At 42.4% G+C, this 16,535-nt stretch overlaps 1 protein-coding gene across 1 annotated transcript in view; it reads left to right on the forward strand.

Annotated features, from left to right (window-relative positions):
• RALBP1 (ralA binding protein 1) overlaps positions 1-16,535 on the forward strand; it is a 47,832-nt gene that overhangs the window by 12,730 nt on the left and 18,567 nt on the right. Inside the window, exons 2-3 of the mRNA XM_063451567.1 lie at positions 6,901-7,206; positions 9,841-10,284. Coding sequence (XP_063307637.1) covers positions 6,963-7,206; positions 9,841-10,284 — 688 coding nt within the window. The 5' untranslated portion in view covers positions 6,901-6,962. The remainder of the gene's footprint in view (positions 1-6,900; positions 7,207-9,840; positions 10,285-16,535) is intronic.

Genomic DNA, 16,535 nt, shown 5'->3' on the forward strand with positions numbered 1-16,535 from the left:
TAGAAACAGCACTGACCAAAGTATTCAATGATCTACTCGCTGCAAAATCTCGTGGTCACTACTGTATCCTAATTCTCCTTGACCTTTCTGCGTGCTCCTCCTACCTCTCCCAGCGCTCTTTCAGTGTTTCTTTCTCTGGCTCTACTTCTTCTCCCCAACTCCTCTCTTTTGGTTTCCCCCAAGGTTCAGTCCTTGGTCCCTTACTGTTCTCCATCTATACGGTCTCCCTTGGTAAACTCATTGGCTCCTTTGGCTTCCAATATTATTTATATCCGGATGACACGCAAATCTATCTGTCCTCTCCTGATCTCTCCCCGTCCCCCTTGACTAATGTCTCTGACTGCTTCTCTGCTATTTCTAACTGGATGGCTGCCCACTTCCTTAACCCCTTAAGGACCAAACTTCTGGAATAAAAGGGAATCATGACATGTCACACATGTCATGTCTCCTTAAGGGGTTAAACTCAACTTGACCAAAACCGAAATTCTGGTCTTTCCTCCCTCAAGTGTTGCTACTCCTGTGTCTGTTAACCTCCAAGTGAACGGTGCTACCATCAGCTCCATCACGCAGGTTCGCTGCCTAGGTGCTGTCTTTGACTCCGACCTCTCCTTCACGCCTCATGTTCAGTCTATCGCCAAATCCTTCTGCTTCCATCTCAAAAACATTGCGTGCATCCGACCCTTCTTAATGCCGGATGCGACTTAGGTGCTGGTCCATTCCACTGTCCTTTCTTGCCTTGACTACTGTAATCCGCTTCTCAGTGGTCTAACGTGCTCCCAACATGCGCAGTTACAGTCCGTAATTAATGCGGCGGCGAGGCTCATCTTCCTGTCTGCCCGCACCGCCCACGCCTCACGCTTCTGTCAGTCCCTACCTTAGCTTCCTGTAAGATATAGGGCTTGTAACGGAACCGCTGGCAACCCGACCGGGTACCTACCGCTGCCGGATGCTCCTAGTGCTCTCCGAAGGACTCCAAGCACTCCACCTGACACCATAACCACTGCTGACTCCACGAACCGCCGCAGCTTGGTTGGGGTCTCGCTGTCTCCACCCACTCTGGACCCAAGACCAGGGTCCAGCTTCCAGTAGGTCGACCTCTCCGAATTCCAGAGAGCAGGAACAGGAACATGCTCTTAGCAGAGCTTAATGATTATACCCTGGGGAGTATAGTGATTATAGCAATCCCCAGAGTGTAGTTCTCCAATCCCCCAAACATGAGCCAAATCTTCATGAAGATACAAGATGATCTGACTCCAATGAGCGTTTATTACTCCTTATATACAAGTTTTCAGGCCAGAGGCACACCCCCTGGAACTGGTGGTAAACTGTGACAAAAGGGACACAAACCAATAGGAACATTAACATAATAACACTCCCACATACACAATTAAATCCCTCCTCTCCATCCTGGAGATAATTGGCTTAAGGCACTGCAGATAAACTCAATTATCTCGAGGTACAGAAAATATCTGCATTTTACACTAACAGCAAAAATAAGTAAAAGTACATAAAAATACATAATTCTTATTATATTACACAGAACCCTCACGTTTAACCTATCCCCAGATAGCTCGGATCTGAGCCCCCAATCTAGGTGAACAGCACTCGGATCCCATGAACAGAGTAAATTTGTCATGGGGTAAAGCATAGCAAGCGCTGTTGAGAAACAAAGGAGGGACAAAAGCAGTCAGTTCCAACTGGTTTGGCAGTGTGCCTGGGACAACGCCCTGCTGGAGAACAATAGACAGGAAACGGGGGAGGGGAAGAAACACACCTTCCCATGGATTCAAATGGGCAGAAACAGTCTATAGAAGCCAATAAGCCCCAAATAGTCTTTTTAAATGGCAATACACCCCCGGGCCATAGTCAGGAGGCTGGCAATCAGGCTCCTCCAACAGCCGGGGGCAATGGGCAGCTTGTCACCTAACAGTCCAGTGACAAAAGGCATTTCGTCACTGTGCTCAATTTAAAATTCTGGTTCTTGCTTTCAAATCTCTACGTAATGCTACTCCCACCTATCTATCCTCCCTAATACACAAGTATAGCCCTTACGCTCTGCTGAAGACTTACATCTATCTTCTGTCTGTTCTTACACCTCTGAGGCTCGCCTTCAAGACTTCTCGAGGGCTGCACCGTTCCTGTGGAACTCCCTTCCCTCCTTTGTTAGATGCTCACCCAGTCCCATTCCTTCAAAAAATCATTAAAAAACCCCTTCATAAAAGTTTATCAATTAAACTGTAAATAGCTCCCGACTAATTCCTCTCTTGCAACTGTCACTGAGGGTTAATCCAGCCTGTAGTGGCTGTCTCACTGACATCCTCTAGAGACGCTTCCACGATTCTCACTATGAAAATCACAGTGTGAAGACGCTGGACGTCCATAGGAAAACTGTTTGAATGCGCGCGAGGCTCTTGCCGCGCATGTGCATTCGGATCTGACGTCGGCAGGGGGTGGAGAGTTCCTCAGCACAGAGAGCCCGGCGCTGAAGAAAGGCAAGTTAAAACCCCTTCAGCCCAGCGGGAGGGGGGGGCCATGAGGGTGGGGGGACCTAATGACCCTATAGTGCCAAGAAAACAAGTTTGTTTTCCTGGCACTAATGTGCTCCTTCAAGGTAAGATGGCACCTGGGGACTCCAAGCCCCATAACCATTCTATAGAAATGAAAGTATGGGGTAAGAGTGGCTTTTTGAAGCAATTTGAAATATGAGATTCACAAATCGTTATGTCTTTTAAATGAACAATAACACTATTAACCCCTCAAAACCTCCTGTAAAGATGCATATTAATATGCTTTACAAATGATAGTGTTCTAACGTTGCAGTAATGCCTTTTTTTTATTGTACATAATTTTAGACCTACATGATTTTACATTTGCTCCCTTTAGCATGTGTAGATTGTATTACAACAATAAATACATGTTACAAGACCATTTTAAAGGGACATTATATGCACCTAGACCACTTCACATCTCAGTGAAATGGTCTGTGTGCCATGTCCCTGTATGGTTAACCTTGCAACTGAAAACATTGTATGAACATCAATGTTTACATTGCAGGGTTCACATGCCTCTACTGGCTGTCTTCCTGCCAGCAAGAAGAGGTGCTTTTGCGCCAATAGCAGAGTTCAACTATTCAATGAGATGGTTTTCTAGAGACTGTCTGTCTGGCGCTGTGAAGTGTCTTGCCACGCATGTACTATAGCCTACCAATGTTTCCCTTTGTAAAAATCTTTGGATTGACAGAGCTCATCTACACTGATGAACTCGGTCAAAGAGGCAGAGGATTATCTTGGAGACCGGGGGAGGGCTGAGTCTTAAAGCGGCACTGTCATGCCGAACTTACCTTTCCTCAATCTCTTCCTCTTCTCCCCCTCTCTCATGATCTGTTATTCTTTTCTTCCTGTCTTCTTTAGTTTTCTTTAAAACCATAAGACAAAGTAGGGACTCTTTGTCTTATGGAGGATTTCTCCGCTTGACCAGCTCAGACCAGCGGAGGAGCAAAGTGTGCTTCATTTCCGCTGGTCAGAGCAATTTTCCCATGATCCCTAGCTTTCCTCCCTGTTCCCACAATGCTTCCTATCAGTATTGCCGAACGTCCTGTCACTTAGACAGAACGCCGGCAAAACTGCCGAATTGCATCCTAACAGAATGAGCACTGTTTCTCCATTGGTGTTAGGATGCAATTCGGTACTTTGTTCGTATCGGAATTTCATTCTAATGAATGAAACTCCGATCCTATTCATTGCTGTGGCTGCATCTTGCAGCCGCTTAGTAGATAACTCCCTAATTCCCACGGTATCAGGGAGCTATCTACTAAAAGGCTGAGAGACCTAAATTGGTCTTTCAGCCAAATGTACTAATACTAAGTAAAGATTACTTAGTATTGGTAAATAATATGCCCCTACTCGCTATACCGCGAGTAGGGGCATGTCTAGTAAGCAGTGAGCAGCCTGTGGCTGCTCACTGTAAAAAACAAAACAAAAACCTAATAAACCCTCTCCCCCTCACCCCCCCCTCCCCCTGCGCGGGAGTTAAAGATGGGGGGGGACCTACTGTCCTCCCCCCTGGCCCCCACCCCTGCGCGGTGGGTGGGGGCCCTAATAAAACAATAAGGGGGGGACCTACTGTCCTCCCCCCTGGCCCCCACCCCTGCGCGGTGGGTGGGGGCCCTAATAAAACAATAAGGGGGGGGACCTACTGTCCTCCCCCCTGGCCCCCACCCCTGCGCGGTGGGTGGGGGCCCTAATAAAACAATAAGGGGGGGGACCCACTGTCCTCCCCCCTGGCCCCCACTACTGCGCGGTGGGTGGGGGCCTTAATAAAACAATATGGGGGGGACCTACTGTCCTCCCCCCCCTGGCCCCCACCCCTGAGCGGTGGGTGGGGGCCCTAAATGACCCCCCCCACATCAAGGTGACTAGGGGACCCAAGCCCCTAGTCACCCCCCCACCCAAAACATTCTATCCCCTACCTACCCCCCTCACCCTAAAAATAGTGAGGGGGGAGAATAAAATAGCTAACCTGTAAAAAAAAAAAAAAAAAAAAAAAAAAAAATATTAAACTTTCCATTTGACATCTTCTTTTTTCTAAATTCTTCTTTCTTCGGCCCCCAAATAAGCCAAATAAAAATCCATCATACCCGTCGCACTTAAAAAAAAAAAAAAAAAAAAATCAGAGTGCTCTGTGTCATTTTACACAGCGTGGGGAAATTCCAAAGATCTTTCCCACGCTTGTAAAATGACACAGAGCACTGTGATTGGATGGCTTGAAATCCATCCAATCACAGTGCTCTGTGTCATTTTACAAGCGTGGGAAAGTTCTTTGGAATTTTCCCACGCTGTGTAAAATGACACAGAGCACTCTGGCTTAAACCAACCAATCAGTGTGTTCTAAGCCTAATTGCAGGACGGGGCAAGGCTTTATATATAAGCCTTGACCCGCCCTGCGGAGCTCATTACGCGGCGTGCCCTCCATGGGTGAACATGGATTAATTTTTTTTGCGCTCGTTTTTTTTTTTTTTTGCGACGTGTATGATGGATTTTTATTTGCCCTTTTTGGGGGCTGAAGAAAGAAGAATTTAGAAAAAAGACGTCAAATGGTAAGTTTAATTTTTTTTTTTTTTACAGGTTAGTTATTTTATTCCCCCCTCACTATTTTTAGGCTGAAGGGGGTAGGTAGGGGATAGAATGTTTTGGGTGGGGGAGGGGGGGTGACTAGGGGCTTGGGACCCCCTAGTCACCTTGATGGGGGGGTTGATTTAGGGCCCCCACCCACCGCCCGGGGGGGGGGGGGACGTAGGTCCCCCCCCTTATTGTTTTATTAGGGCCCCCACCCACCGCGCAGGGGTGGGGGCCAGGAGGGAGGACAGTAGGTCCCCCCCCCTATATTTATTTAGAGCCCCCACCCACCGCTCAGGGGTAGGGGCCGGGGGGGGGGGGGGGGAGGACAGTAGGTCTCTCCCCCCCCCCCCTTATTATTTTATTAGGGCCCCCACCCACCGCGCAGGGGTGGGGGACGGGGGGGGAGGATAGTAGGTCCCCCCCCTTATTGTTTTATCAGGGCCCCCACCCACCGCTCAGGGGTGCGGGCCGGGGGGGAGGACAGTAGGTCCCCCCCCCCCCCCCCCCCAATTACCATTTTTTTTTTACAGTGCTTACTGTTTAGTGGACATGCCCCTACGCACGGTATAGCGAGTAGGGGCATTGGGGAGATTTTAATCTCCCTTGTGTTATTATGGGGGTCATATTGATCCCCATAGAGTGAGGGGGGGGACCTGGGGGGCTTATGAAGCGGTGGGGAGCTCTGCTCCCCACCGCTTCTATAGTTACATATTACAAGGAGGGAGCTGCACGCCGGTAGCTCCCTCCTTGTAATAAACTGAACGAACAATCAAACACTGATACTCAGTGTTAGTTTGTTCATCTGATTTTTTTTTTCTATTCATTCATTCGTCTGTCTGATGAATGAATGAATAGGTGAAATTCCCGTTATTATTATTATTATTATTATTATTATTTATTATTATTGCAATTTATATAGCGCCAACAGATTCCGTAGCGCTTTACAATATTATGAGAGGGGATTTAACTATAAATAGGTGGGGTGTAAAACACACTAGGACAGGAATTTGCAATCAAATAAGGTGGATTGCCATTTAGGAGAGGGCATGTCCGTTCGCATGTCCAGGTGTTTCACTGGGCATGTGCGGGAATCTCACAGTCTGTCTAGTGTGGGTAGATGACGTGTCCCACAGGGACTTCACCTACCCACACAAAGATGGCGGCGCCCTGAATATAGATCGGAGCAGAAGATAAAAGAATAAAAAAAATAGGTAATGTGGGGGGCTTAGGGGCATTTGGGGGTGGCTAGGAGGTCGATTGGATGTAGTGGAGGCGGGAGGGGGGGTTAAAAAAAAAATGGGATTCTGCATGACAGTGCCGCTTTAATAATACTTTCCAAAACCTCAAAGGGTGTATACCTAATTTCTTACGACACTGTAGCGTTAGGGAAACATGTTTTTGTATTCCTAAAGCTATAGTGTTCCTTTTGATTATTTTGCATCTGCATCAGTGGATTAATACTAAAACTGAAAAACTATTGTGTAACTCATGAAAAAAAAACAAAAAAACTAGAGGGTGTCCCTAGTTTGAAAACAGTTTCTAGAACATTTATGTCTCGTGGTTCTAGGTGGTCTTCTGCTACATTCTGAATGACTGACCAATCACAGTGTGAGTCTGCCACATTTACATTTGCATATCTTCATGAAATAGAAAAGATGGTGGAGAAAAGGAATGCTTATTTATTCTCTTTGTTTACTTATTTTGTATTTTAATATAAAATGTACTTTTTGACATGTTAGTAAAACAAAACTATTTGTTTTGACAATTTTGTTATTTGTTGCAGGTGCAATGGATAGGTAACAAAGACCCCGGGCCTGGTTCATTAAGTAGATTGCCTCTGGCACAATGACTGAGTGCTTTCTACCACCCACCAGTAGTCCAAGTGAACATCGACGGGCTGAACATGGTGGGGGCCTTGCTCGTACTCCCAGCTCTGAGGAGATAAGCCCCACCAAATTCCCTGGGCTCTACCGCACTGGTGAGCCCTCACCTCCTCATGACATTCTTCACGAGCCCCCAGACATAGTATCAGATGATGAAAAGGACCATGGCAAAAAAAAAGGAAAGTTCAAGAAAAAGGAGAAAAGAAGTGAGTTAATTTTGCAACCGTGGATCATGACAAACCTTTTACCATCTGTATTGTGTGTTTTGGTGAAGCTACAGAGTGTGATTTCTAGGTATGTTTTCTGTCATAAATAAGGCAGGACGTGACAATTTGCATCTTGTAGCCACGCATTGCTTACACAATGCTACACTGCCTCCCAGCACTTTAGTTGGCTAGGTGACTGATCCACACTGCACCCAGACCTACACATCTGTATAAATCTATATTTTGCGCTGGCAAAAATGGCAAGTATCATCTGCTAGCCATCTTTGTAGTATTTCCTGTGCTGATTAGCTTTGTACTTTTGGCTCCAGAATTGTGCTGTTTGGTACACTAAATGCAATTTGATTCTATAGATTTGTTAGCCATTTGTCTATCACAATGTACAGGTCAAATTCACATTATTGTGACACAGTACCCTGGCATGTCAGTGACAGGAGAAGAACTTACAGATGGTAATTAATGGATAGGGTGGAGAGAGGTTTAATATGTTGACCAGCTGTAAGAATACAAAGATGGAAAATGTACGATCTGTGAAGGTAGAGAGGGTTACTACGATGAAACGTTTTAGAGCCGAGTGGAAAAACTCAGGCTCTGAGAAAATGGGGCAATTGTTAATACGCAGATTAGGTGTAGTTGGTTATTAAGTTGTGGAGTTGACTAATGAAGTAGAAGTGGAGAAGTGATGTGCTGCGATGGTGGTGTGAGCATTAATAAGCTAGAAGGTAATCAGAATGAAAGGGTTAACTGTAGGATAGCAGGGGGCGTTCGATAATAAGCTGTGAAGGTGGAGAGAATAGTGCAAATAAGAAGGATGACATTTATAGGGGTGACAAGTTGTATTACATGATTTACTAAATCCCTGACTAGGCTGCTCACCTACAAGTCATACAGGAATGTGGTTATTCAGTAAACTGGAGAATGACTGCCACTGTAAAGTGTATTCCCCACAGGCTGGAGATGGCCATTTGTATTCAGAATTTTTCTCTATCCCCTAAATCTGTTAAGCCTGAGCTACAGAGAGTACATTGAATTTGTTTGTATGTGTCTCATGCCTGTGTCTGTTGATGTACTAGCGTTCCAGACATCATGGGTCAAGCATCTTTGTACGTGCTTTCTTGGACTAATAGCATTCTTAGGTTACATGCTAGTATAGGAAAAAAAATAAAAAATAAAGTGCAAATTATGACCGGGCCTGTAAATTATAGTGTAACTTTTACCCATGCTGCCATAGGTACTTAAAGGGACACTATAGTCACCCGAACAACTTTAGCTTAATGAAGCAGTTTTGGTGTATAGAACATGCCCCATGCAGCCTCACTGCTCAATCCTCTGCCATTTAGGAGTTAAATCCCTTTGTTTATTAACCCTAATCACACCTCCCTGCATGTGACTTGCACAGCCTTCCATAAACACTTCCTGTAAAGAGAGCCCTATTTAGGCTTTCTTTATTGCAAGTTCTGTTTCATTAAGATTTTCTTATCCTCAATGTTAATAGCTTGCTAGACCCTGCAAGAGCCTCCTGTATGTGATTAAAGTTCAATTTAGAGATTGAGATACAATTATTTAAGGTAAATTACATCTGTTTGAAAGTGAAACCAGTTTTTTTTCATGCAGGCTCTGTCAATCATAACCAGGGGAGGTGTGGCTAGGGCTGCATAAACAGAAACAAAGTGATTTAACTCCTAAATGACCGTGAATTGAGCAGTGAAATTGCAGGGGAATGATCTATACACTAAAACTGCTTTATTTAGCTAAAGTAATTTAGGTGACTATAGTGTTCCTTTAAGAGTTTGCCACTGCTTCCATTTGGCATAGTGCAAAAGAAAAAAAGGGATGCATTCTTTGGTTAGAATATGTGAATTGCTTTAGTTAAAATTATATATATATATATATATATATATATATTCTAAATTGCTTGAGTTAACAACAAACTTTAAATGTCTTCTATAGAACACTATCCATATTAGACCTACAAATAAAGAATTATTTAAAAAAAGAACTATCTACACATCTTTTATGCTTTTTTTTTTATTTATTTTTTTTATTGAATAATAAACAAAGGTCTCTTTGGCTACATAAAACAAACCCATGCCCGTTGAGTTAATTAACCTGTTACTTTTAATACTCTCTACATTGAAACTGTGTGTTGTCTTTGTTGAGGTAATTGTTTTTAGCCTTTTTATTACCCTTTATATAAAGCACTGTATTCCCAGAGTTAATAATTCCAGATGTAAAATTGGTAATTTGCTTCACAGATTAATCATGACTTCCTATTCTGCGTTCTTGAATATAATCTGCTTTTAAGACCCATTAAGAGAGGATTTAGTATTATCTGAATCTTAAGGACAAAGATTTAAATTAGAATAATGCACTTAAATTCTGTTTCAGAACATGATGTCTGGTAAAGTAATTTTTAAAGTTGTATTTACCATGTGATTTCTAGTTTGGGCCTGTTTTGTCAGTCTTTGTTTTTGTTTTGTTTTTTATGGGTGGGGGTGGTGCAGGACACCTGCAGTTTTATTAGCATAAGTCTGTATAGCATGTTGTATAAAACCCAAAGATTGTTGTAATTAGTCAGCAGTGTTAATAATCTTGTAATTTTTTTTTTTCCTGCAGCTGAAGGATATGCTGCCTTTCAAGAGGACAGTTCTGGTGATGAAGCGGAAAGCCCGTCCAAAATGAAGAGGTCCAAGGGAATCCATGTGTTTAAGAAGCCCAGTTTCTCCAAGAAGAAAGAAAAAGATTTTAAAATAAAAGAGAAACCGAAAGAAGAAAAGCACAAGGAAGATAAGCACAAGGAAAAGAAGTCAAAGGATCTGACTGCTGCAGATGTTGTCAAACAATGGAAGGAAAAGAAGAAAAAAAAGAAACCTACTCCAGAGCCAGAGCTTCCTCCAGTGGATGTCCCCAGACTAAGGCCCGTGTTTGGCATCCCACTGGCTGAAGCTGCAGACAGAACCATGATGAGTGATGGAATCAAGCTGCCAGCAGTATTCAGAGAATGCATAGATTACATAGAGAACCATGGCATGAAGTATGAGGGCATCTATAGAGTGTCAGGTGGGTGAAGAGAAGGCTTATGGGTAGACATAACAAAATTTTTCAGGCATTTGATGCTAGTTGATCCATGGTGTAAGAGTTTGCTGAGCATAAAACAAAATACAGATACATTTTATATTCAGTAACCTCTTGGTAAAGATCACTAGGTATTTTACCACTTAAAGGAATGCTACAATAACATGTTATTCTTGTACATTAATGCATCTATATGGATGATGAGAATTACAAAAACAAACCAGTTTAGTCTTGAAAGGTTAAACACCTTGAATGTTTTGTGACTGATATTTTAACTCCTGATGTATGGTGTCTGTGAAACATGTAATGGGAATGTTAAATGGGTCTCACCATGGTACCCTAACTTACTCCTATCTCTAGATAGATTTGCCAGACAGCTCCCTGCCCACTATTTTGGAAACAAAGCAAAGAAATAATAATGTTTTTGGATAAACTGCCTTGTTCTTCATACTGTGGACCTTTTTTAAGATAAGGTATGGAACCCTTGAAATTATATATAAAGCACTTATGGGGAATCTAGAACTACACATTTTTATCTCCCGTTTAATAGGCTTCCTCCCACTTCAGTTTTTTTAGACTGTCTACAGCAATGCGGCGGGGCAGAGACTTCTTTCTATGGCTATTGTGGCATTCAGGCTGTTTCTGGAATACACTCTTAGTGCCTGTGTTTCATATGGACGCTCCATATTTTGGCATTTCTCCCACCAGGTACAGGAAGGGGAGTAAAGGTGTGAGATTTTAAGGCTGAACACATGTATGTGTTGCAATAGTGATAGTATTATTATTATTGGTATTTATATAGCGCCATCTAATTACGCAGAGCTTTACAATAATATGAAAGGGGGAAATTTTACAATAAATGAGACAACTGCACAATGACACAGGAACAATTGGTAGATTAGGACCCTGATCACAGGCTTACAGTCTAAAGAAGGTGGGGTACAAAAACACAATAGGACAGAAAGGGTGACAGCCACCAAACAAGGTGGAAAAGTAGCAGAACTCTAGGTGAGAGTGGAGTATGGCTCTTCAGGCGCGCAAGAGACAGATCTGGATGAGTATAGATAAGTTAGTCTGGGAGTCCATAAGCATTTCTGAACAGATGTGTTTTGAGGGACTCCTTAAATAATTGAAGACTAGGGGAGAGTCTGATGGGGGTAGGCAGGCTGTTCCAAAGGAAGGGAGCCGTCCGCAAGAAGTCCTGCAAGCGCGAGTTAGCAGTAAGGGTGCGAGCCAGGGACAGGAGAAGGTCACCTGCAGAGCGGAGAGAGCGAGAAGGGGCATATCTATGAATCAGTGAAGAAATGTATCAGGGGCTAGAGTTGTTTAAAACTTTATAGGTAAGGGTTAGTACTTTGAATTGACACCTATAGAATACAGGAAGCCAGTGTAAAGATTGACAGAAGGGCGAGGTTTGGGAGGAGCGACAAGTGATAAAAATCAGCCTGGCAGCAGCATTCATTACAGATTGTAGCATGGCCATTCAGCTTCTCGGAAGACCAACTTGGAGAGAATTACAGTAATCCATGTGAGAGATTACCAGAACATGAACAAGCTCCTTGGCAGCATCTTGCATGAGAAAGGGGCGTATGTGGGTGATGTTTTTACGGCGGAATCAACAGGTTTTAGTAACATATTGGATATGAGGCGCATAGGTGAGGCCAGGATCAAAGATAACGCCAAGACAACGAGCTTCCGAGGACGGACTGATGCAAGTACCAAAAACTTGCAGGAAAAACGAAGGAGGATGATCAGTATTATGAGGCGGAAAAAATAAGTTCAGTTTTAGAGAAATTGAATTTCAGAAAGCGGGAGGACATCCAGTCAGAGATTGAAGAAAGACATGCTGTGGCACGGTGTAGGACCATCGGGGAGATATCAGGGGAGGACCGATATATCTGGGTGTTGTCAGCATACAGATGGTAGTGGAATCCAAAGGAGTTAATGAGTTTGTCAAGAGAGGCAGTAAAAAGAGAGGAGAGAAGGGGACCAAGAACAGATCCTTGGGGGACTCCAAATGAGACTGGATGAGGGGAGGAGGTGTCATTGCAGAGGGAGACACAGAATGAACATTGAGAGAGATAGGAGGAGAACCACAAGAGGACAGTGTCACAGACACCAAGTTTGGAGAAGGACATGATCAACAGTGTCAAAGGTGGCAGAGAGATCAAGAAGAATTAGTTTGGAGAAGTGGCCTTTGGATTTGGCTGTGATTGGGTCATTTGTAACTTTAATAAGAGCAGTCTCAGTAAAGTTGAGGGGGCAGAAGCCAGATTGAAAAGGTGAGCCATACGAGTAAAAACAAGTCTTTCTAGAAGCTTTGAGGAAAAAGGAAGCAGCGATATGAGACAACAGTTGGAAAGGATGACTTTTACAGTATGGGTACAATAGTTTATTGTGAATGTACTATTATATCCTGCACTTGGCATTGAAACCAAAAAGGCATTTTCTTTATTTTTAAATTTCTCATTTAGAATGAATGTCCTCTAGTTAGTTTTTTCAATATTCTTAGGATATCTAATCCACTGAAGATAGTCCCATAATAAGCCAGAGAGAGTCAAGGCTACATCAAAATCCAAGGATTTATAGCTTACTGACTGCATTATTCTGTTGCCGGATAGTTGTCAAGAGAAAGGAAGCGCTGAAGAGGCTGCTGATGCTATAAAAAATGCGTAATGTGATTAATTTATAAACTGGTTTATAGCCAATTTAGAGCAAACCTTCATGGATACAAGATCTTCTGCTGTGAAATCTTGTGTTTTCCTCTTAACATGCAGTAGTGCTATCTGTACATAAGAGGAAAAACCATGGTAGATCATGTTTGGTAAATGCTATTCTTAGCATTTATATAATGCCAACGTGATTAAGTCCAATCCCTAAAATCCTTTTAAAGCGTAATTCTAAATATAGGTATTCAGTAATAAAATGCTGATGTACTATAACAGACTGTAATACCACTCTGTCAAATTGATAAAACTATAAGGCAGGTCACCATGGCGACTAGGAATTTTGTCCTGACTCCTGGGCGTTCAGTGATGAGGTAGAGTGGAGCTGGCCGACTAAGGGACAGGGAGCTGAAATCTTCAATCTCTCCTTGCTCTGCTCTACTACTCTATTTCTCTGTATTTCCCTTTGAGGTTTTGTATGGTATACTTATGACTATTTTAGAGCAATATTTAGTTGATGTACCACCCTTAACTCCCTCCTGGCAGTTTGGGACTCTTTTTTTTTTTTTTTTTTTTTTTTTTTTTTTTTTTTACAGATTTGTTTTAACATAAAATAAAGTCTGCGCTTATTTTTTTTTTTTTTTCTGCGCTTTTTATTTACCTTTATAGTTTTATATTAGGTGTCTTGACCAAGGACACTTACTGGTAAAGTGCCCTGACTGAGATTCATACCGAAGTTCCAAGTGAGATTATCACTGCTCTAACAAGGCAACATCCAGTTCAATAGTGTTGTCTGTTTGTGAAAGCAATGCTATTTTTGCCTGCACAAATTAGTGAAAGGTGTCTGTGGTGATGAATGAAGAAGAATGAGACAGTGCTTTAAAACAGTCTAAAATCTTTACTTTTTATTGAAAACGTAGATATGGTGCTGAAATTTTTTTTTACAAAAAAAATCTTTTTTAAAAAAAATATTTTTTTTGTTAAACATTTTAAGATCTTAGAAGCTATTCCAAAGGTTTATGTGCCTATTGCCCAAAGGGTAAAAGAGAACCTTACCACTTGCATAGTCTGCAAGCCAATGGATAAATTGGCTGAGATGTCTTTGTGCAGTTTTTTTTTTTTTTCCCTTCAAGTCAATTCAGCCTAAATGAAATGTGAGCTTCTGTGATTAGAGCCAGGGAGCACATCAAAATAGCCGTCTGTTGAAGGCATCCCAGGTCTAGAGGAAGACAAAAGTATGAAATAAAAATTAAAGTCCATAAGTAATCGGTTTCTGATGCAAGTACTTTGGAAGGAAGATTAGCCTATTTTCCTCATTAATGATGTTCCGAGCTGTAAATTGTTCTGTCCTGAAGTAGATGGCCATGAAGGTGAAGATGTTTGGCTTTTTATGCAAAACAGACCATCTAGATTTTCTCAACACTCTTTGTTTTTGTTCCATGCAAATTTCTTCTAGCCTCTGTCATTTCCTCTGTGCATCTTAATTCAAAGTTTGGATGATTTTTCTAGACAAAGTAAAAGTCATTGCTATTCTTTCATTTTTGCCTAGGAGACCATGGTGTGCAGAACTTGTACAACCAGCAAAGGGACAGTTTTGGGTTCTTCCCATGAGTAATTGAGCATTACTTGTTAAGTCTCAACCCATTCCACATTTGCAGCCCCTAGCATGGCTACTGAATGCAATTGATTTTGAGGTTCTTGACATTCTGGTACAAGCTAGCAAGAAATCTTTCTCTGTATGTACCAGAGAGTACATCTGTACCCTGGTTTATATCATCAGGAATTAGCCCTCTGCATGCTTCAATTCTGAATCTTTTTTTCAGGTGGACTTCTTGAAAGGCCTTAAACCATTGGCCATTAAAGTTCTCATTCTTGCATTAAGCTCGGTCTGTAAGAAAATTGACATATACTCTGATCAGCAACTGGCAGGTGAAGTGAACAATATTGATTATTGTGAAGGAGATCCTGTACAGAGTACCTCCACCCAGTCTGTTTCCTAGCCGCTTCCAGGGACCCTGGAGCGCTTCAACCCCAGTCGCAGAGGCTCTCTATGGGACTTTTCTACCCAACCAGCCTGCAGCTCTCCTTCCTTTTAGGCACACTAACATTAAACACTAAATACCAAATATTTTACACACACACTGCACCTATAATGGGCACAGGGTGACTAAAACATAAGAATAGTCCAGGGACTTGCATATATAGTATGTCTGAAGCTCCTGGTGATGGTGACTACCGTCACAATTGTATTGTTACAGTGATACCTGTCAATGGGTGGGACATATTTGGCAGCAAGTTAAGTCAGCACTTGACTTTCAGGTGTTGGAATCAGGAAAAATGAGAAGCAAAAAGCTCTGAGTGACTTTGACAAGGGCCATATGGTCGTGGCTAAATGACTAGGTCAAGATATCTCCAATATGGCAAGTCTTGTGGATTGTTCCCAGTGTGCAGTGGTTAGTACCCATCAAAAGTGGAGCAAGGAAGGACAACTGGTGTACCGGTGTCATGTGCATCCAAGGCTCATTGATGCACGCGGGGTGCAAAAGCTAACCCGTCTGGTCAGATCACACGGCAGAGAGCTGAAATTACTGAAAAACGTAATGCAGTCCATAATAGGTGTCAGAACACAGTGCATCTCAGTTGACCGATTATGGGCCTGTGTAGCCGCACACTGGTCATGATTTTGCTTTGGTCCTTTAACAAGATTGTTCCTTACTGTTGTTGTCTTGCAAAGCTATCTTTCTTGTAGCTATATAAAATCAACCAGTTAGGTGAACTGCAGACTTTGGGATCCTAATACCCTCTTTTCGACGCAGACGAAGTGGTGCTGAAGTTGATTGTTCATTCAGTCTGAAAATATTTAATCCAGATAGTCTTTATCACGTTTGGATGTTAAAAGAGCACTGCCGATTTGTTTGGAATGAACCGCTTCATTTTTATCATTCCGACCACCTGTAAAGCTAGAGGAATTTAGCCAGTTGAATTAAAGCTGCCATTTCAGACATATTCCATTACAAGTATACATCCACCAGAAGGTCCTAGAGCACACTCCACCAGGTCAGTTTCAACATCTGATATCTTCTGCAGAACAGATTTGTAAAGCAACCACTTGGTCATCATTCCATACTTTCATTAAGTATTGTCGAGTAGACGTCTGTGCTGCAAGGGATGCTTTGCTTGGGGAAAATGTTGCATAAGGAAAGACACCTTTCAAAAAAAATTGGCTTGTTAATGTCCATTTGTGGTACTCACTGTTTGGCAAGACAAAAATTTTACTCATAGGAAATTTCAATTTCAATCATATTTAACCACAGTATAGGTTCCCTGTCTTATTTGACTAAATGTGTTTATGCATTATATTTACAGTGAGCAAAAATAGTTTTCTCTAAGATGGATTAGTTTGTTATACTGTGTGTTTGTGTTTATACTACATTTGTCTGATGTAGGGCTCATTCCTGGTTTGTTAAAAGCTAGTAGTGGCTTCTAATTACCGACTAGTTTCTAACCATTCCGCTTTTTTTATTTTTATACTGGCTGACATAATACAATACTGTCTGCTCACAAATATTA

This window comes from Pelobates fuscus, chromosome 4 (assembly GCF_036172605.1).
Source record: "Pelobates fuscus isolate aPelFus1 chromosome 4, aPelFus1.pri, whole genome shotgun sequence".
Taxonomy (NCBI): Eukaryota; Metazoa; Chordata; class Amphibia; order Anura; family Pelobatidae; genus Pelobates; species Pelobates fuscus.